The sequence below is a fragment of the Protopterus annectens genome, chromosome 8.part0, assembly GCF_019279795.1.
Source record: "Protopterus annectens isolate FY-2018-M chromosome 8.part0, PAN1.0, whole genome shotgun sequence".
Classification (NCBI taxonomy): Eukaryota; Metazoa; Chordata; order Ceratodontiformes; family Protopteridae; genus Protopterus; species Protopterus annectens.
Window position 1 is genome coordinate 400,332,725 of NC_056741.1, and position 22,716 is coordinate 400,355,440.

Sequence of the window (22,716 nt, forward strand, 5' to 3'; positions counted from 1 at the left end):
CAAGCTGGTCCTGCCTTACCTAGTAGCTGTCATAATAATATATAACCCTTATGTACTTTAAATAAAATTTATAATTATGTGGTACCTCTTATTTAACCAAATTATTAAGTAGATTATTATGTCTGTGATTTTATCCAAGACAATATACTACATGGCTGAAAATATATCAACCTTAGTTCATTTGGCAATCAAATATATATATAAATATATACATATACATTTTGCATGTAAAAATCAATTTCTATTTTCATAACCTATTGTTAACAAAGATCACTTTCGTCCTTCTAGACTTCTTCAGGTATGTGTACATGAACCCTAAAAACCTATATAATTGTATAATTAGTTAGTATTGTTATTACACATCATTTTGAATAAAGTGGAAAAAGAACCAGAAAAAAATAAAAATAAGAAAAAATGTATGTATGATGATGGGAACAAAATATACACTTAAATTTCAACTGATTTAAAATGGTGTTTAAAACCAATTTCTAGAATAAAATAAAATAAAATACAATTAGTCATGTAAACAATGTGGCAATTTTCTAAGTTCAAGTGCACTTTTAATTGAACAGTAGTAGTTTAGTCCAGGCTTCCTAAAAGAGTTCAGCTTTAATTGCCATATGAGTTCATGTTTCTCCCAGAATATTCGAGATGTCTCCTTCAAGATCACCCATGTCTATGCGATACAGGATCTGGAACTTAAAACCTGTTTGTCTTTTATGAAGAGAAAGGTGTTTAGCTATTGCATTATTTTTACAACCAGAGTGGATTTCTGACAGATGACATGAAATCCTACGCTTGAGTTTATTTACAGTCTTGCCCACATAGAATACATCAAATTCATTGCACTGTGCCCTGTAAATTACTTTTTTAGTGGTACAGTCACACCCTGCACTGGTTTTAATGATCTTCTTTAAGTAAGGGCAATAAAAACTATCACCTTGCTGTATAAATATACAAAATGTACAATTAGTTTCACATCTTTTAGTGCTTTTCTCACATGGTCTAGGTTTAAATTCAACAAAACTTCTAACGTTCCTGGCCTTCCTATAAACAAATGATGGGGCTTCACCTAAGATGTTAATCAGAAAAGGGTTTCCTGTGACAACGTCCCAGTTTTCTTCAATAATATTTTTGATACTATGATAATCCAAAGTGTATGTCAGGATGCAGCTATTTTTGCATTTGTTATTCTCTGTGGAATTACTTGACATTTTTCTACCGGGGAGGTTGAGTGAAGGTGCTTTAGTCTTTTTCAGTTCTATAATGGGTTCCAGGATGTTTTTTAACATCTGACTTTCATAGCCTCTCACTAGAAAATCATTCTCTAAGTTGTTCACGTTTCTCAAAAATGGTTCCATCTCTGTGGTAATTCAAGCTAATCTATAGCCTTGGGACTTCACTACATTATAGTTGGTTTTTCTAGGATGTAGACTTTTACTGTGGAGTAATAAGTTAACCCTTGTTGGTTTTCTGAATAGATCAGTGATGATTCTGTTATTGTTGGTGTCCTTGGAAATCTGCATATCTAAGAAAGTGGTTGAAGTACAGCTATGGGAAGAAGTAAACTTCAGGAAGGGGGTTGTTTGATTGAGGTAAGTGATAAAATCTCCAAGCTGCAAGGTGTCACCTTCCCACACAATAAAGACATAATCAATAAAACATAAATAGCATGTGATATGCTGCATGTAATCTGTGTTGTTTAACACAAAGTCCTCCTCCCATTTGCCCAGGGCTATGTTAGCTATGCTGGGAGCCATGGCAGCTCCCATTGCTATACCAGTTTTTTGTTTGTAGTGTTTGCCATTGAAAGTAAAGAAACTGAAGTCCAGCACATGTTTAATGAGCTTGCTTAACTTTTGTAGTTGTGCCTGTGTACCCTGATTATGTCTCTTAAAATACTACATAGCTGCTATTAAACAGTAATTGTGAGGAAGCACTGTGTACAAGGATTCCACATCAATAGTTACCAAAATACTGTCAGCTTCCACGGTAATGTTTTTTATTTTCTTCAAATAAATAATCTCCATAAATAATTATAACGATTTTCAGTGATAAGTTTTTCTTCCCATAATGTGGTGAGATTCGTGTTGCATAAATCATATGCTCTTTTTTCTCATCTGATACCACTAGCTACAACCAAAAGATAGAGAACATGCTGGACGATATCAGATTTTATGAGTTATTTACCATGAATGACATAAAAAGAGCATATGACTTATCACTGAAAATCTTTATAATTATTTATGGAGCCCATGCCCACGTTTACCTTACTTTTTTGGAATACCAAAGCCACACAAGAACAGAGAAGACATACCTTATAGACCGGTGGTAGCAAGTGGAGGTTCCCTTACTGAAGCCACAGCCATTTACCTTGATTACTTGCTGAAACCTCTAGCAGAAAAGAGTAAGTTATACATAAGAGATTCAATGGATTTTTTTGAAGAAAATAAAAAACATTACAGTGGAAGCTGACAGTATTTTGGTATTGATGTGGAATCCTTGTACACAGTGCTCCCTTACAATTACTGTATAACAGCAGCTATGGAGTCTTTTAAGAAACATAATCAGGGTACACAGGCACAACTGCAAAAGTTAAGCAAGCTCATTAATCTTGTACTGGACTTCAATTACTTTACTTTCAATGGCAAACACTACAAACAAAAAACTGGTACAGCAATGGGAGCTGCCATGGCTTCCAGCATAGCTAACATAGCCCTGGACAAATGGGAGGAGGAGGACTTTGTGTTAGACAACACAGATTACATGCAGCATATCACATGCTATTTATGTTTTATTGATTATGTCTTTATTGTGTGGGAAGGTGACACCTTGCAGCTTGGAGATTTTATCACTTACCTCAATCAAACAACACCCTTCCTGAAGTTTACCTCTTCCCATAGCTGTACTTCAACCACTTTCTTAGATATGCAGATTTCCAAGGACACCAGCAATAACAGAATCACCACTGATCTATTCAGAAAACCAACAAGGGTTAACTTATTACTCCACAGTAAAAGTCTACATCCTACAAAAACCAAGTATAATGTAGTGAAGTCCCAAGGCTATAGATTAGCTCGAATTACCACAGGGATGGAACCATTTTTGAGAAACCTGAACAACTTAGAGAATGATTTTCTAGTGAGAGGCTGTGAAAGTCAGATGTTAAAAAACATCCTGGAACCCATTATAGAAATGAAAAGGACTGAAGCACCTTCACTCAACCTCCTCAATAGAAAAATGTTAAGTAATTCCACAGAGAATAACAAATGCAAAAATAGCTGCATCCTGACATACACTTTGGATTATCACAGTATCAAAATTATTACTGAAGAAAACTGGGACATTGTCACAGGAAACCCTTTTCTGATTAACATCTTAGGTGAAGCCCCATCATTTGTTTATATGAAGGCCAGGAATATTAGAAGTTTTGTTGAATTTAAACCTACACCATGTGAGAAAAGCACTAAAAGATATGAAACTAATTGTACATTTTGTATATTTATACAGCAAGGTGATAGTTTTTATTGCCCTTACTTAAAGAAGATCATTAAAACCAGTGCAGGGGGTGACTGTACTACTAAAAAAGTAATTTACAGGGAACAGTGCAATGAATGAGATGTATTCTATGTGGGCAAGACTGTAAATAAACTCAAGCATAGGATTTTATGTCATCTGTCAGAAATCCTCTCTGGATGCAAAAATAATGCACTAGCCAAACAACTTTCTCTTCATAAAAGACACACAGGTTTTAAGTTCCAGATCCTGTATCACATAGACATGGGTGATCTTGAAGGAGACATCCTGAATATTCTGGAGAAACATGAACTCATATGGCAATTAAAGCTGAACTCTTTTAGGAAGCCTGGACTAAACTACTACTGTTCAATTAAAAGTGCACTGGAACTTAGAAAATTACCACATTGTTTACATGACTAATTGTATTTTATTTTATTTCATTCTACAAATTGTTTTAAAATACCATTTTAAATCAGTTGAAATTTAAGTGTATATTTTGTTTCCATCATCATACATACATTTTTTCTTATTTTTATTTTTTTCCTGGTTCTTTTTTCCACTTTATTCAAAATGATGTGTAATAACAATACTAACCAATTATACAATTATATAGGTTTTTAGGGTTCTTGTACACAGACCTGAAGAAGTCTAGAAGGACGAAAGCGATCGTTGTTAACAATAGGTTATGAAAACAGAAAATGATTTTTACATGCAAAATGTATATGTATATATCTATACATATTTTTTGATTGCCAAATGAACTAAAGTTGATATATTTCCAGCCATGTAGTATATTGTCTTGGATAAAATCACAGACTTAATAATCTACTTAATAATTTGGTTAAATAAGAGGTACCACATCATTATAAATTTTATTTAAAGTACATAAGGGTTATATATTATTATGACAGCTACTTGGTAGGTCAGGACCAGCTCGAATATCACACTCATATGGGAAGGGATGTGAATTTAACATGTGTACCAATAACACTTTGTTTTACAGCAAAATAAACCACTTCCATGCCTGATAAAATTATATATATATTTAGAAAGCTTGTGAGGAAATTATTACTCTATTTTTGTTTTACTTGGATCGCTTGTCTGTGTACTTAATAAAGGATTTTCGACTGGAAACAGACTGCCTGCCTTGCTTGGATTACTTTCAAATACTTAGTAAAACTGTACAATTATATATTTTCTATTATTATTTTTTGTTTTGTTTTGACTTAAGACGAGTTTACGTTCGCTACTTCTACTACTATTGTCTGATCTGACTAACATACGGTGTTTAACTAGAAATATATGGACTGAAAATCTTCCACACAGAGAAGCTTCTTACACTGTTTTGTTTTTGGACCCACTACACTTTAGTGGGTTGTTTTGAGACTTCGGGGATACCACAGAGATTACTTGTAATAAATTATTTTCAGACCTATAGAAATAACATGCTTTGGGTTGACCCCAGTACCTAACAAATCCTCTCTTGCTATTCACAATTACTGTACTTGAAATATATTGAATTTTCCATTCCTTAACATCCATTGTTATTCACATTTCCCAACCCCCAGTCCATACATGCTTTCATTGCTTATTTTTTTAATTTCATGTACTTTACTACATAGTGAAAGATAAAAACTCAAGCTCATCCATATCCAAAGTCCTTAACTGCACATGTATTCTCTTTTTTAGTTGTAGTCCCATTCTATGAAACAAACAGTCTTTTCATAGCACTGCTGTATTTCTTTTTTTAGTCTCAGTCATAAATTTTACTAGCAAGTTAAATCTTTCCAGTGTCACTTCACAAAAATTTTTAGCACCATAATTAATTCATGCTCTTATATCTTTAATGTTAAATGTTAGTATTGAAATAATACTATCCATAATGTCATACCTATTGAAACTGTCATGACTTTTACCATTTATTTTTATCACTGGTCGTCTTCTCTGAGGCTGCTGAGAAACTGTAACTGTCGCCTCTCAGTTCCTCCTTCCATTCTTTTTTGCCTTGCTGAATCTGCATAACTTAGGTTCATAGATTAGTACTAAGCTAACTTCCCTTGTGAGCCATTTTAAGCCTAGCCAATTATCCCTTGTGAGACTCAAACCCTGCACCTTGTGTTTGTAAGGCACACACCTTAACCATTAGGCCACCCTCCCAACTTCTTTTTTTGTAACAAAAAAAAAAAAAAAACAATTTGCAGAGGTAAACTCTGAAAATCTCCACTCCATCAGCCAAGAACACCTCATCTGTTTTACCTTCACCAGTAGTTGTCTGTGTTTCCCCATCTCTTTGTTTCTTCTTCCTGTAACACTCTCTCCTCCATGTCACACCATCTAGCTTCTTCTTCTTCCTTTAGCTCTACCTGGGTCATCAAATTTATCAACACTTGTGTCTCATTTCCTATGTTTTCCAGCTTTATAACAGTTATTTCATCTCCTTCTCTTTCTTCAGTAATTTTTCTCCTTCGCCTCTCTCCAGCTCTGCTGAAATCTATTCCATCATGGCATTCCTGGAATGCAGTAGCAGCCCTCCAGTACCACCCAGAGAGTGCTTCACATCCTCTCCTCTGACGAATAGGGGATGTTCCCTGCTGCCCTTTTAAATTTCCCCTAGTCAATATGAATATTACCTGTACTACCTGAGGTGACCCTAAAAAGAGGCCACTGGCCTCCTGGGACTAACCTGGTCAACAAATTACAAATAATATATACATATAATCTAGAACACATTGCCCTCTGAATACCTATGTGTAATATTTTCAACATCAATTCTCATTCACATATAGCCTCTACCAGAAATCTGAAGCAGGAAGTTAATACCCCCAGAGGGAGAGCAGCAGGTCTCTGGCTGCTCCATTCTCATGAGTCTTGCAAACCTACTGCCTCATGGACTACTGGCCATACAGATATACTGTCTTATCAGTCCACTGTGTGCCTTAAAATATTAGGAAAATACTCAAAAGTGCACATTTGACTTTTGTTTAATTATCCTTATAAGACAATTACCTATGAGCCCAGTAAAATAACACATCTGCACTGTGAATCCTGTTTACTATCCTGCCTCCTATCCATGGCAGTTTTTTTTTTTCAGGAAGGAGGCACCGATACAACAGACAATAAGATAGACTACAGAAGGAAGTGATGGAAACCTGGAATAAAATGTCCGTCTTCAACAATCACTCTGACATCTTCTCAACATCATAGTCCCCCCGGGAGAAGGAAATGTAATGTTCTATGTGTTTTAAAATTAAAAGTTGTTAACTTACCTAAAACTCCACCAGCCAAGAACACCTCATCTGTTTTACCTTCACCAGTAGTTGTCTGTGTTTCCCCATCTCTTTGTTTCTTCCTCCTGTAACACTCTCTCCTCCATGTCACACCATCTAGCTTCTTCTTCTTCTCCCTTTAGCTCTACCTGGGTCATCAAATTTATCAACACTTGTGTCTCGCGTCCTATGTTTTCCAGCTTTGTAGCAGTTATTTCATCTCCTTCTCTTTCTTCAGTAAGTTTTCTCCTTCTCCTCTCTCCAGCTCTGTTGAAATCTATTCCATCATGGCATTCCCGGAAATGCAGTAGCAGCCCTCCAGTACCACCCAGAGAGTGCTTCACATCCTCTCCTCCGAAGAATAGGGGATGTTCCCTGCTGCCCTTGTCAAATTCCCCCTAGTCAGTAAGAATACTACCTGGGGTCCCCCTGAAGAGAGGCCACTGGCCTCCTGGGACCAACCTGGTCAACACATTACAAATAATATATACATATAATCTAGAACACCTTGCCCTCTGAATACCTATGTGTAATATTTTCTCCATCAATTCTCATTCACATATAGCCTCTACCAGAAATCTGAAGCAGGAAGTTCCTACCCCCAGAGGGAGAGCAGCAGGTCTCTGGCTGCTCCATTCTCATGAGTCTTGCAAACCTATTGCCTCATGGACTACTGGCCATACAGATATACTGTCTTATCAGTCCACTGTGTGCCTTAAAATATTAGGAAAATACTCAAAAGTGCACATTTGTCTTTTGTTTAATTATCCTTATAAGACAATTACCTATGAGCCCAGTAAAATAACACATCTGCACTGTGAATCCTGTTTACTATCCTGCCTCCTATCCATGGCAGTTTTTTTTTTCAGGAAGGAGGCACCGATACAACAGACAATAAGATAGACTACAGAAGGAAGTGATGGAAACCTGGAATAAAATATCCGTCTTCAACAATCACTCTGACATCAACTCAACATCATAGTCCCCCAGGGAGAAGGAAATGTAATGTTCTATGTATTTTAAAATTAAAAGTTGTGAACTTACCTAAAACTCCACCAGCCAAGAATACCTCCACTGTTTTACCTACACCAGTAGTTGTCTGTGTTTCCCCATCTCTTTGTTTCTTCCTCCTGTAACACTCTCTCCTCCATGTCACACCATCTAGCTTCTTCTTCTTCTCCCTTTAGCTCTACCTGGGTCATCAAATTTATCAACACTTGTGTCACGCGTCCTATGTTTTCCAGCTTTGTAGCAGTTATTTCATCTCCTTCTCTTTCTTCAGTAAGTTTTCTCCTTCTCCTCTCTCCAGCTCTGTTGAAATCTATTCCATCATGGCATTCCCGGAAATGCAGTAGCAGCCCTCCAGTACCACCCAGAGAGTGTTTCACATCCTCTCCTCTGAAGAATAGGGGATGTTCCCTGCTGCCCTTGTCAAATTCCCCCTAGTCAGTAAGAATACTACCTGGGGTCCCCCTGAAAAGAGGCCACTGGCCTCCTGGGACCAACCTGGTAAACAAATTACAAATAATATATACATATAATCTAGAACACATTGCCCTCTGAATACCTATGTGTAATATTTTCTCCATCAATTCTCATTCACATATAGCCTCTACCAGAAATCTGAAGCAAGAAGTTCCTACCCCCAGAGGGAGAACAGCAGGTCTCCGGCTGCTCCATTCCCATGAGTCTTGCAAACCTATTGCCTCATGGACTACTGGCCATAGAGATATACTGTCTTATCAGTCCACTGTGTGCCTTAAAACATTAGGGAAAATACTCATGAAAGTGCACATTTGTGTTTTTTTTTAATTATCCTTATAAGACAATTACCTATGAGCCAAGTAAAATAACACATCTGCACTCCGAATCCTGTTTAATATCCTGCCTCCTATCCATGACAGGTTTTTTTTTTCAGGAAGGAGGAGCAGACAGAATACAATAGACAATAAGGAATACTACAGAAAGAAGTGACGGAAACCTGGAATAAAATGTCCGTCTTCAACAATCACTCTGGCATCTTCTCAACATCACAGTCCCTTGGGGAGAAGGAAATTTAATGCTCTATGTGTTTTAAAATGAAAAGCTATGAACTTACCTAAAATAAAGTTGAACTGGGCAAGCTGTGCTTTACGGATCTTTCGGTTGAGGGTGGAGCCAGGATCAAGGTCAATGTCTACTATGAATCCTGCATCATGAAACTTCTGATGAACCTAATGGAATAAAAATAAATGAAAAGGGTAAGAAATTGCAAAATTAAATGCACATTTTTAACAATACAAAGGAGACACCTATGACTGCTTCGAAAATGAGTTTCAGATTGGTCTTTTGACTTTTCAAAATAGAGATAAGCAGATAAATTAATTCTCAGTGAACCTACAAATTAGTTGCTACCAGCACGATTATGAATAACACAGAAGTTACACGATACAATGACAATATTAAAAAAAATAAATAAAGCAATTGTGTTAAAACAAATGAAACAGGTTGATCCTCACAAAAACCTTCCCAGGAATAGCTTTTACGTTATGAACCAAAACCTAACTACTTTATGTAAAAGAACAATTTATCGCTAAATGCTGACTGCATTAGTGATGGAGTGCAACAGCACATTAATAATAACCATTAACAAAGGTAACCCCACTGGACACACAACCCCTTTTCAGGTCTGATGTGGGAATTACTCAGAGTCGCACAACAGGCAAATGCAGGCTGCAGGAAACAAACCCCGGACTGCTATGTGAATGACCATAAAGAAAATATTTTAGCAAAGCTCCCTACAGAAAGGTTGGCACTTTTAAAGCAGAGTGCCAACACACGAAGAAATAAATACCAAAAATACAGGAGAAGAGGGATAACCGAGTATTGCTCTTCTCCTTTAAACGTCTTTTGTTTGTACAAGGGTCTACACCCCCAAATACACACACACACACCCACACACCCACAGACACACACACACACACACACACACAAATACAAACTCTTAGACCATCTCTGGCTTAGCATCTATAAGTCTGTTTTTTCAGCCATTCGGTTTCCATATTATGGAATTTGCTAAAGCGGATCTTCACATTTCAAACAGTTAACTTTTAGCAGTGTAACATGAATACTAAACGTGAAGGTAGCAATGACTGAGTATATGCACTCTGTGCAAAAAGCACAAGGTCAGGAGAAAGAAAATGCATGTATTGGAGTTCTGGAGAAAATAAAACAAGCGAAGGAATATATCACATTCATGAAGAGCAAGTTGACAGTCTGGCCTGGCTTGCATGCTGACTATATCAGAATTGTAACACGAGTTTTGTTTGGACAGGGAAAATTATGACAGCTAGACAATGCCTGAATCTTTTAATGTTGTCCAAGACTAGGTGTTTAAAGGTCCAAATCTTGTCTCTGTTATGCAAGCAAGACAGGGGGGACTAGGATAAAGCAGTATTTCTTTTTAATAACTACTTCTTAGTTCTGTTGATGTTCCAGATGTCAAAACAATCTCTCTTCAAATTTGTCTTTCCATCTTGGGTAGAAATCTTTACTGATGCAAAAGACATTCTGAATTGAGTCATAGGAGATGAAAAAAGATTTAATACAGGTGCTTGAGAAAGGGACTGCTCATCTTATACAGCAGAACAGTGAAGATGGTACGGAAGATAAGCACTGGTAGGCAAAACCCAGCACAGGTTACATGACCAGTTCCCATTTCCCCAATTACAGACTCAAGAAAAACAGAAGACAGTTCTAATCAGGGGGCAACTGCCCTTGTAGAAAGCAGAAGAGTGCTGACATTATTTCACTACCATAAAGTCACATCAATTCCCTTTTTATGCTTATGTTTTCTAAAGTTAATTGCATTAACCAAAGTGAGTTATACATGTCAAATCAGACTTGACAAATGATGTGGTAGTTGATCATGACAACTAGCTGCTCACAGGCTTCCTCTTTTATAAGCGAATGCCCAGAGGTTCGCCTGGCTTTATCGTTGGATTCTTCTGCTACGACCAGGTTGGAGGCCGGTTGGGATCCAACTTTAAGCACATCCAAGAAGGCATTGCAGACGTCCATTCTGGATGGTCAGGGGGAACCACGGTTGATTATCTTTGAGGGGCCTAGGGGTGGTGTTCAAATCTTAGAGAAGTCCCTACTACCATCAATGAATGCTGTCCTGGGTCAGAGCCTTCCAAATTTTATAAGGCCGGTGTCCCACTGAAGAAAAAGCAAAAGACTAAACATTTCACTCCTGCTCCTAGAAATCCACAAAGTGAACAGCAGTCCTTCACTCAGGGTTTGTTAATGCTTTAATGGCACCGAAACCTCTTCAGGCAATTTCTGTTCCAGTCCCCACTTGGTCCTCTCCTCCACTTAAAAGACCCATGGAATAAGATTCTTCTGAGGAGGAGCTTGATTCAGATGAGGAATCCTTTGCTTTCTCTTCTCAGATTCCCCCTCTCTCCTTTAAACTATGGATCAGAGGAAGAGGACTCTACCAGACCTGATACTCCTTTTGAAAAAATGTTTTGGGGTTACAATCTCCAAGATGATGGAGTTTTTCAAACGGGATTATGCTCAGGTGTCTGATGTACATAAAAGATACTATGAGTTGCTGCAGATGGGATCTCCTAAACCTTCTGCTGTTCTGCCTGCTTTGGCTACCTTGTTGCATGCATTTTCTAATGCTTCTAAGGCTCAAGATTCACAGCCCTCTGCTCCCAAGAAACCAGACAGATTCCATAGGGTGCCCGAGGACTGTAAATTTTTGTACAAGTGTCCTTCTGCTGACCTCTCGGTGGTGGCTGCAGATTCTGACAAGCCTTTTCAGTTGCTCCCCTCTCCCAAGTTACTGCCCTCTGACAAGGATAGCAGGACATGGAAAGGACAGGCAAGAGTGCTTACACCTCTGCTACTTTGGCTTTTAGGGCTGTTAATTATCAACCCTATATGACCAGATATTTGTTGGCTCTCTTCTCCCAGGCTTGTCAGGTTATTTATGATCTTCCAGACTGACAGCATATAATTTCTGCTCTTTCCCTGTTAGGGACTTTCTCCCAGGTAGCTCGTCATTCCATTAAGTGTAGTTATGGTGCAGTAGATGCTTCCTCTAGGACTGCTGTTTTTGGGTCAGTGATGAGGAGATATTCTTGGCTTTGGCTTCAACCTTTGACTGATGGCATTAAGGTTAAGTTGATGGATACCCCCTCTTGATAATTACTTGTTTGGTGAAGCTGCTGCTATGTGTAAGTCCCTTCAGGATAAGGGTAAGGCTTTACAGGAACTTAAGCATGCATTTGTCCCTCCTGAGCCTAAATTTCAGAAAAACTATCCCAATAAGCCAGCTTTTTTTCGCAGGCAATCTTACCCTCCTCCTAACAGTAAAACGAGTGGCAATCGGGCTCCTCCTGCTAAGGCTACTCAGACTTAAGTACCTCAGAAGTCCCCTTTTCTAGATAAACCAGGTGCTGTCTGACTATCCTATTCTTCCCAGCCATCTTCCTCTTTTTATTCACCTCTCTCTTTCTCTTCCTGTTTGGCTACAGATTACTCAGGATTCCTGTGTCCTGTCCATTATTCGCCAGGAGTATTTCATGGTTTGGAAATCCCTTCCCCCTTTTATGGGTGTTCCTTAGCCCCCTCAGGAGCAACTTTCTTTCTTTCCAGAGGTGCTTCGGGACCTTTTGACTCAGGGTACTATGCAAGAGGTGCATATGTCCCAAAGGGGAGGGGGTTTTACTCCAGGATGTTTCTAGTACCCAGAAAAAAGGGTACTTGGAGACCAATTCTAGACCTCTCTCATTTAAACACTTTTCTGAAGGTGCACTCTTTACGAATGTTATCCCTTCAGACTGTTTCCTCAGGTTAATATGATGTCTCTGGATCTCAAGGGTGTTTATCTCTATACTCTGATCCATCCCCTTTTCAGGAAGTTTTTATGCTTTTCTGTTGACTCCTTGCATTTCAGTTCACTGCTTTCCCCTTTGGCCTTTCACCAAAGGCCTTGCTCCTGTGATTGCTTTTTGCAGGATTCAGGGGATCTAAGTATTTCCTTACTTGGATGATCTCCTGTTTCAGGCATCTTCTCCAGAGATCCTGTTGCAAAATCTTCATTTTGCCATTTCCCCTCTGCAAAGCCTGGGGTTCACAATAAACTTCAAAAAGTCGTAGATTCAAAGGTAGGTACTAGGCTATCTGCCCGAGGGCATTTATAAGCCTAGCCAGAGTGTGTCAGCTTTCGCCACCCCATTGATTAATTAACTGAGCCTCTGTCAAGAAGAGCCAATTAAGTGATTCCAGGGGTGCATTTTCTGTTACCCATCCACTCGTCAAGGTTTCTCTTGAAGAGTGTTAGTGAGGGGCTCTGCCTAATGTAGTTAGGAATTTTGTTCCAAAGCATGGGGAGTCTCTGTAACAGGAATCTATCCCTCCAGCATGTTCTACTTATTGTTGTGGCGAGGTTTAGCTCACTAGAGCGAGTGGCTTGCAGTGACTTGCATTTCTTTAGGTGGAGCATGTCCATCAATTCTGAGTTGGACATGGCTTTTTTAAGTCAGGCAGCGATCACCTCTGAGTAAGCGATATGCCACTGAGTACAGACGGAGTTTTTCCAGTCAGGCTGCATAGGACATATGTTTGAGGCCAGTAATCCTCTTGGTGAGGTACTTTTGTGGTCTTTCCAGCTGTTGGAAGTGTCTTGTGAGGAACATCCCAAATGGGGCATTGTACTCTATGATGGGTCTGATGAGTGACAAGCAGAGGGGCACTATAACCTCTTTATTTCTAGATGCAAACCCTTTAGTAAGTAGATGGGCTACACAGAAGGATTTCCTAACTACTTTGGCAATATGATTGTCAAAGGAGAGATTACTATCTACCTGGGTCCCCAGATCGCTTTTTACCTCTTCTGTATTAAGGGGGCTGCCACCTATGTGGTAATTCATGGGTGTTTTGTTTTTCCCAAATGGGATGACTATGCATTTTTTGACATTTAGCTCGAGACCATGACTTTGACACCAGGTGTCCGTCTCAGTAAGGCCCTTTTGGAGAATGTCTGTGTCAGTCGAAGAGTCAATTATGGCTCCCAGTTTGCAGTCATCGGTGAACTTGGTTAGCCATAGTCCTCCTGTGTTTGCCTGTACTTCTGAGAAGTATATGCCTAACAGTAGGGGTCCCACGACCGAGCCTTGTGGGACACCACTTGTGACTGGTTTAGAGTCGGACCTGGAGCCTGCTATTCTTACCGTGTGAGTTCTGTCTGTAAGCCAGTTGGCAACCCATCTCGTGATGTAGGGGTTTATGTTCAGGCTGGTGAGTTATTCTATAATTCCTAAGTGGGGGAATGCTGTCAAAAGCCTTGGTGAGGTCAAGGTAGGCTGTGTGAACCACCTTCCCCTCATCTATGGCCTTGGTGACCGTCTCGAAGAAGTCAACCAGGTTTAGTAGGCATGATCTGCCCTTAATAAAGCCGAACTGGGTCAGGTCAAGTGTTTGGAGGTTCCCAATGTCTTTGTTAATGAGTTCCATGATGATGCGCTCCATAGCCTTGCAGACCAGCTAGTCAGGCTTATGGGGCAATAGTTACCACGGTCAGTTGTGGCCCCTCCTTTGTGGAGCGGAATAACCATTGCTGTGCGCCATTCTATGGGCATTTAGCCTGTGGAGAGGCTGAGGTTGAACAATGTGTTGAGGTGGTGGGTTAGTTCGTTCTGTAGTTCGTGCAAGATGCAGCCTGGGACATCATCTGGCCCCACTGACACTGTGCTTTTGGCTTTTGAAAGGGCTGTTTTCACCTGGGCATCCGTGATTTCCGGGACCCTACACTTTTTCCGGTACTGTTGTGGGCCCTTTTGGGGGTGAGAGGGGGGTGAAGTTTGTACTGAATCTATCTGCCAGGATGTTGGCAATATCAGTATGTTCAGTATATTTTGTGCTATTTTGCACCAGCTCAGAGCATATCTGCGAGTTGCCACTTAGATTCTTGACATTGCTAAAGAAGGCTCTGTGGTTATCTTTCGAATCCTTGGCTATTTTTCTTTCGAAGTTAGCCTTGGATGATTTTATGAGGGACCTTAGTTTCTTACTGATCCTGATCAGAGATGTCTTTCCTTCTTGGGATTTGCTTTTTTTCTGAACTAGTTTCCTCCTTCTATTGTATAGCCTGTTTATGGCAGGGGTCCACCAGACTGGTTTCCTTCTGTTAGGGGAGTGAGTCTTGGTTTTGATAGGGATGGCATGATCCATGCATCCTTGTACGTGCTCATAAAGTGCATTTGTAAAGGTTCCTGCATCTTGGACACTGTTACCCTTTAGTGTGGGGGCTGTGAAACTTACCACCTCTGGCTTAAGTAAGGTGAAGTTTGCTATAGAAAAGTTTTTCACTGTGGTTTCCTTGGTTGGTGTGGTGGTGTGGTGTGGACATCCAGAGTGATTAGTTTATGGTCTGATCTAACCAGTGACAGGTTGACCTCCGGTGCGGAACACTTGTCGCCTATATTGGTGATGACCAGGTCCAAAATGTTTTCACCTCTGGTAGGGGAGTTTACCAGCTGATCCAGGGCATTTGAGTTGATAAATTCCAGGAAGCGCTGGACCTGGGAGTTTGTACTTGAGTAGTTTTCCCAGTTAATGGTAGGGTAATTGAAATCGCCCAATATCAGGGTGTTCAGTAGGACCTTCATGTTTTCCAGTGTGTCCAGAAAGGCGGAATGGTGGTCCTGGGTCATGGAGGGTGATCTGTAGCAGGCCACAATTTGCACTGCAGATTTGCCTAATGTTAGTTGCACATGGATGATCTCAGAGGTATCATGCTGCACCACTAGCCTGGAGGTGTAGGTATCCTTGATGAATATGGATACACCCCCTTCCTTTTGTGTTTCGGTCCATGTTCTGTGGCTGAAATGTGTGGTATGAGTTGTAGCCTGGTAGTGCTGGGGTGTTCTGTGGAGTCTTGAACCAGGTTTCAGTTACTGCACAGATGTCGACCTCCATACTGAGGAGTGCTTCGAGCACGTGCATTTTGAGATTTAAACTCCTGGCATTGAGTAGCATAACCCTCAGTTTTTTATTTGTGCTGTTTACGGAGGTGGGTTTGACTTTTGAGCCTTGCCTGAAAAAGGCAGTACGGGGGCAGCAAGAGCCTTGGCCAGTATTCGAAAGCCTAGGGGGTGACAGGTGCAAGCCGTTTCTTGCGAAGCAACAAGGCTTGTCGAGCATGTCCAGTTGTTGAAATTGATCATTTTTTCTTTATACTGCGGTATCTTTCTTGGTGAGGGCAGGATACTACTCAGGGTCAGGGTCATACCCACCTGGGCTACATGATCAGAGAGCTCTTTCATGTCTCTTTTCATGTAGTCCAGGGAGGTACGTCTCAGGTCATTCACACCAACATGAACAATGACAGAGTTATATTTGTACTTGTTCTGGAGTGACCCGAGTGCTTATGTTATGTGGAGGATTCTGGCTCCGGACAGGCAGCTAACAGTAACCTTCTCCTTGTCAGCCTAGTGAATGGGACGTCAGTGTGCCTGACTATAGAGTCGCCTATTACTAGTGTGTTAGGTATGTTATTTCACCTTAAGGGCTGTGATTGTGTGGCACACTGATTTTGTGTTTTATGTGTTGTCTGGTTTGTGACGGGAGGTGCAGGTTTTTTGGGTGTCTGCTTTGGAGGTCTCTGATGCTTCTGCAGGCTTTTATTTAGAGCCTCCGGGTTTAATTTTGTGTATTTATGTGTATTTTTTGCCAGTGCTGGTTTAATATGTCTATGTGAGGCTGGAGGTGTGGTGCAAGTGTTAACCTTCTCCTCATGACTGCCTGTTCCAGTCTTGGGTAGAGAGAGCTTAGCCTCCAATTTAGCTATATAATTGCATCTCTCGCATATGTTAATGTTTTGTGGTAGGAGGAGAGGGTTGTCTGTGTATATGAGGCAGTTGTAACATTGCCTCAGGATACCCAGGTTCAACAGCTGGACTGGAGAGTATACCTGAAATTGCCCTTTGGTCATGCCTGAATAGTAGGGTGAGCTGCTTAGTCGCTTGGTTGGTGAGGGGTGAATAATGAGCCTTGCCCTGCTGAGCAATCAAGTGTTGGGGTATATTAGTGCTTGCTATTAGGTCTGAGCAAGTACTGGATTGTAGGATGCTTTTTAAGTGCTTAGGTTGAGAATTAGTCTACTTTCAAGGGAAAAACTGAAGAGGAGACTTGGTGGAGCCGGGAATAATTTAGCCCTAGCTAACTGGCACTGCCCAGACGTGCAAAACTGTGCAAACACAGCTTTTACAGCAGGGAAATGAAAGAGATAGAAATTAGCCCAAAATGGCCTATAAACTACTAACTTCTGGGCAGGAACCACTCCTCCAGGGACAGATGGCTGCTCAAAGCTCCCTCTCTCACAGGTGAACAGAGAAACCTCCTTCTATCCAAGTAAGGTATGGGCAACTCAGAAACTTGTAACACAGCCCTGAATTCAGCACTAGCCTGAAAGGTGGACTATACTAGCTTACAAAGGTGGGAAACAAGGAAAATTTTTTTTAAAAGATAAGGGAAAAACAGTAAAAAATACACTTAAAACAACTTTAAATGACTACAAACAGTAAAAAATACACTTAAAACAGCTTTAGATGACTACAAGCAATCAGAAAATGCTTTTAAACAAATTACCCAATTAACCAGTAAAACAATCTCAAAACTGAGCCCTGTTCCTGTAGTCTTCCAATCAGACAAGTTCTAACTGCACACTCCTGCCACTGGGGTGTAGGGGATCCATCTCCAAAAAAGAAGGCCTGGATTAGTGCTCAAGTTATACAAACAAAGCTAGATTCAGCAGGCCTGGATCTAGTCTATGCTACAGCAAACAAGGCGTACCAATTTCAGTAAGAAACAGTTCAAATATGCAGGCACTATAAGCCTTTAACCAGAAATTCCCAGCTCAGAAGGGTAGAGACCAGCCTCTCCTCCCACAAGAGTGCAGACCACAAACCTTCTTAATGTAAAATAACTGGCCCGAAGCCTAAGTGCTTAAACTAGAACTAATACACTTTTAGAATAACAGACACTGAGCCTTCAATCAGCAGTTCCCAACTTAGAAGGATGTAAGCTACCTGTCCTGCCACAACAGTGAAAACCACAAACTTTCTTAATGTAAAACAACTGGTCTAAAAGGCTTAAAATGATAGTTACACCAAGCAGTAATAAATACAATTGAGTACTTTTAAGATGACGCAAAAGCAAAATAAAGTAATAAAGTAGGAAGAAACACAAATATAGAAAAAGCAGATGAAAAAAGTGCATTTTTTTGAGTGAGCAAATGAGATGGGCCCAGGAGGAGTATCTAAATGCAAATTTACAAGAGGGGTGGGCACTTTCAAAGCCACCAAGACTAACTGAAAAAACAGAGCCACAACTTCCAGCTAGATAGTATTCAATGCAACACAAATAAATCAATTTAAATGCTGTATTATTTGAAAAAAGTGCAGATAAAGATTTACTTAAATTCACTTATACGTCCAGTTGATTGCAGGTAGGTCTTAGCCAGCCAAAGTCTTTTTTGACTTTTTCTCAAAACCACGTCGCTCTGGGGTGCAGGATTCAGATGGTGCCTATGCTGGCAACCCTGCCCTCCCCAAGGTCTTGACACTCATTTCTTTCTTTCAAACTCTTCTTCCCCTGGGTCTCTATTACAGCCAGGGATTTTCTGAGAGCTCTGGGATTCATAGCATCCACCGCCCCAATGCTCCCTCTGGCCAAACTCCACATAAGAAAGTTTCAGTGGTTCCTGAATTGAGTTTGGCTTCAATATGTGCATCCCCTAGACTTTGTGGGTTTTTTGGTGTTTCATAAGGACAGGGTGTGTCCTTGCATACTAATCCTTCTTTTATATCCAAGGTGGTGAATGAGCTGTCCCTTAATCAGTCTATTCATTTACTCACTTTTTCCCTTCTCCACAATCTGCTAGTGAGAAGGTGCTGCACATGCTGAATGTGCGCAGACAACTCAGATGTTATTTGGATAAGGCTAAGACTATTAGGAAATCTGATCAGCTTTTTGTTTCCATTCATCCTAGGTCCTTAGGATTAGCTGTATCTAAGCAAACTATTTCTTCTTGGATCTCAAAAGCTATTTCTTTTTGTTATTCCTTTCATGGTAAGAGCCTTCCTTATTCTGTTAAGACTCATTCTACTAGGGGTGTGGCTTCCTCTGGTGCTTTTTTCAAGGGTTTGGATACTAACTCTATTTTTGAGGCAGCTACCTGGACTTCTGTGCATGCATTTACCAAGCACTACAAGTTGAATGGAATCTCTAGAACTAGAACTGGTTTGCTAGGGCCATCCTTCATGGCTTCCTAGAGGGCTCTGCTGGTCCTTCCTCCATCTAAGTTTCTTCCAGAGCTTTAGCACTCTCCCTAATGTTATGAATACTGCAACAGTGAAATGGAAAGACATAGTACAGTTGTGTTGTGTAAAATCTTACCATAATGGTAGATGTCTTTCTCCTCACTGTTGCAGTATTCACACACCCCCCCCCCCCGGTACATTTGCCTTCTGTACGTACTGATTACCTTTTTCTGTTCCTTGGACTGGTGTTCCCACTGGGGCTCTCAGTTCCGAGGATGGTACATCTGGACATCACCTTTATGTCCTATGCTATGCAAGGAGCATATGTGTTATGTACAGTGTACGTTAAAGCAACCTAAAGGCTTTGGTATATTGGCCATATGTCGGGCCGCCCCTGGCAAGGGATCCCTAATGTTATGAATGCAGCAACAGTGAAGAGAAGGGACTCTACCATTATGGTAAGATTTTACGCAACTGTACTTTCTTATTCCTAAGAAGCATTAAGGAATAACATTGTAAAAGTACCAAAACTCCAAATTTTTAATCCCGCATTTAAGACAAATATTGCTACATCTCTATTTTCAATAACACACAAGAAAAATAATCCAAAGACTTGCTATTTTATTCTTGGGAAGTTGTTGCTTTTAGATTTGGCTTGACATGTCTTTGGACTCTTAAGAGTCAGTCACATAATCATGCTTTTCCTTCAGTTAGTAATTGCTGTCATCTTCTTTCCCTGGAATTTTCCATGATACCATTGTTAGCTGCTGATACAAGGGGTCTTCTTTCATTCCAATGAAATGTAGCTTTCAACCACACCTTTCTACTCTGCATTCACTACAGTCCAGTAAAAATACTTTCAGAAAGCTATATGAAGGCAACCAGAAACTGGCTGTAGTTATGCAATATTTTAATACAATCTCTCTTTTTCACCTCATGTGGCATCATCTTTATGCTTCTAGTTCTAAAATTCAGGCTTCTTGATTTCTTAACTTAACTGAAATATAAGACCAGTTCCATAATAAACAGCCCACATATTGTGATGAGACAGTAAGATTCATAACTTAGGGTTCTATTTGGATTTAACTCATTAGAGCCAGGTGATGCCACCAGGTGTTTCTGCAATTACATCTTATTGATGCCTCTAGGAATCTAATATGCCTGTTCATATTTGCATTAATAATTCCAATGCCATGCTACATACAAAGTATTAAAATATTTCATCTTAAAGCTTCCACAATGGCAAACACAACTGTATTGATATTTGACCTGTGTCTAGTGTTGGTAAAGAGAAATTAATTACTGCTCATATAATATTTATTTATATTGTCATAAATTTCATGTTTTCTAAATATCTTGACAATCAAGTAGCACAGACAGAATTGCTTAGCCTTGTAGTAAAGCTCTCAGCTGAATGACCAAAAAACAGCTGACAGTAGGTGTATAAGTAGAGTGATTTCTGAGATATTGTAAGTTGTTTACAAAACATCACAAACATAATAATTACTGTTTTTGCTGTGGAATACAATTCTTTTTAAGACTTAGAACCTAAACAATGCTACCATTATAAAAATAGTTCATGCTGAATAGTTTACATTTGTCCTTCTTTATCGATCCCTATGGTTCCAGATATATATGAACATTTGTTTGAAATGTGAGGGTATCATTTGATTCTATCCAAACACTTAGGTTCTGCCCATTGGAACTTGCAGCGCAAACTTCCAGACCTCTGTTGGAAGTAATTAATATCAAATTTCCAGGGATATGCATACTGAATGACAGCATGTAATTACTTGGAAAGAGCTGTAAAACAGCATTAAAGTTCAATAAGAAATTTATCAGGGAAAAGTCAAGACTGGTAACGATCTTTCGGAATGCCAGTAGGTATTGTTTTTTCCAGCTAAAACTGGAAGCTGACTTCTTAGGGCAATGCAGCAAATTCAAGCTGTCCAGATGTTGAGATTAAAGGAAATGAGACAATACAAACCTACCATTCAGTCTATACCTCTGTGCTGCTCAGTATGAGTTGGGTTATAAAGTGAGTAAAAGCAGTAAGAATAAGGCACACCTACTGAGTTCAGCATCAGTATGAGACTGGTGTTAAAGTAATTACTTAGGGTGAGGATATCTGAAAGCACTTCTGTCACTGTGTGTTCACCAGGATGCTGTTTAGGATATTGTGCAGGTACCTTAACGTTTATGGGCATCAGACACGGTCTTAAGCCCTGAGCTTCTAAAGTAAAGCCAACCAATGTTGTACTGACAAGGTCACAAAGTCTGAAACATTGCAAGTTTGCAGATAGTGGGGTTTTGTTTTACTGGCTGAAAGTAGCCATAAAGTCTTAAAAAGTAAAAAGTCATGTGCATTAAGAAGCCATGTAGCTGAAACACTTGTATGTCCTTTTTTTATCATTTTACTGAATTATCACTTATGACACAGGCAATCATACATTTATAAAAATGAAACCAAACCATATTGACATATTTTCAGTTGCAAACATTATACATCACATATAATCTTCTATAGAGTCATTGTCAATTGAACATTACATAGCTCATTCCCTTGAACATCATTCCTCCTCTGACACATTATTCCATTTTTCTCATGTAGTTTGTTCCCATCATTTTCTAAAGATCCAACTTCCAGTTCTTTTACTTCTGTTAATATATTCACGACTACAAATATGGCTGGTTTAGACTTTGATTTCCATTGTTTAGTAACTGCTTTTGTGGAAGCCACCAGAATGAAACTTAGCAAGGCCTTAATATGTCTAAGAAATTTAGATCCTGTATCCCAGCTCACAAAAATAATTTCCTTAGTTACATCAAATTTTCTCACCCATTATTTCTGACAGAGCAGTCAGTAGGGATTTTTTAAAGCCTGGCAAGTCATTTCAATTCCCCAAACTAAGTTCCCAATTACCTCAGGACTGGACATCTGGACAGCTTGAAACTAAGTTCCCAATTACCTCCCCACTCCCACTGGTGAACAAAGAAGCTTCCCTTTATCCAAATAAGGATACGGAATAGCACAGGAACCAAGCCAAAGCCCAGAGATCAACAAACTCTGAAGACTGGACTATTCTAGTTCAGTAAGGCGGGAAAACAAGATATTTTTTTGCAGAAAACAGAGGAAAAACAGACAGTAAATGCTATAAATGCTTTTAAACGGCTAGCGCACTTGAGTGTGTTAGCCTACAGGTAAAATTAAGCAACAAATAACTTTTTTAAAGGTGCAAAACAGTTAATCAACACAAAACAGTTTAAATAGAATGCAGAGCTGTATAAACAGGCGAAAATGCAGTCGCTAAGCAGTAAATAATCAAAAAGCCAGAAAAAAAAATACTTAAATCAGGAAAAAGTCACTCTTTTGCTCTCTGCTGCTTGTAGAACTCTGCAGGACACCACGAGGAGCGGTGCTGAGTTGAATACAAGCAAAAAAGCGCGCTAAAGCGGGCTTTATTACAGGGGGCTGAAAAGAGCTAGGAATTGACCCAAAATGGCCAATAGACTACAAGCTTCTGGCTGGAACCACTCCTCTAGGGACAAATAGGCTGCTCAGTGCTCCCCACTACCACTGGTGAACAAAGACGCTTCCTTTTATCCAAATAAGG

General features: G+C 39.7%; 1 protein-coding gene across 1 annotated transcript in view; it reads right to left on the bottom strand.

The window, feature by feature from the left end:
- The window catches only part of TARS2 (threonyl-tRNA synthetase 2, mitochondrial), a gene marked incomplete in the record, with an annotated part of 833,318 nt that overhangs the window by 88,528 nt on the left and 722,074 nt on the right, over nt 1–22,716 (bottom strand). Inside the window, 1 exon segment of the mRNA XM_044079202.1 lies at nt 8,884–8,998. Within this exon segment, the coding sequence (XP_043935137.1) occupies nt 8,884–8,998 (115 nt within the window).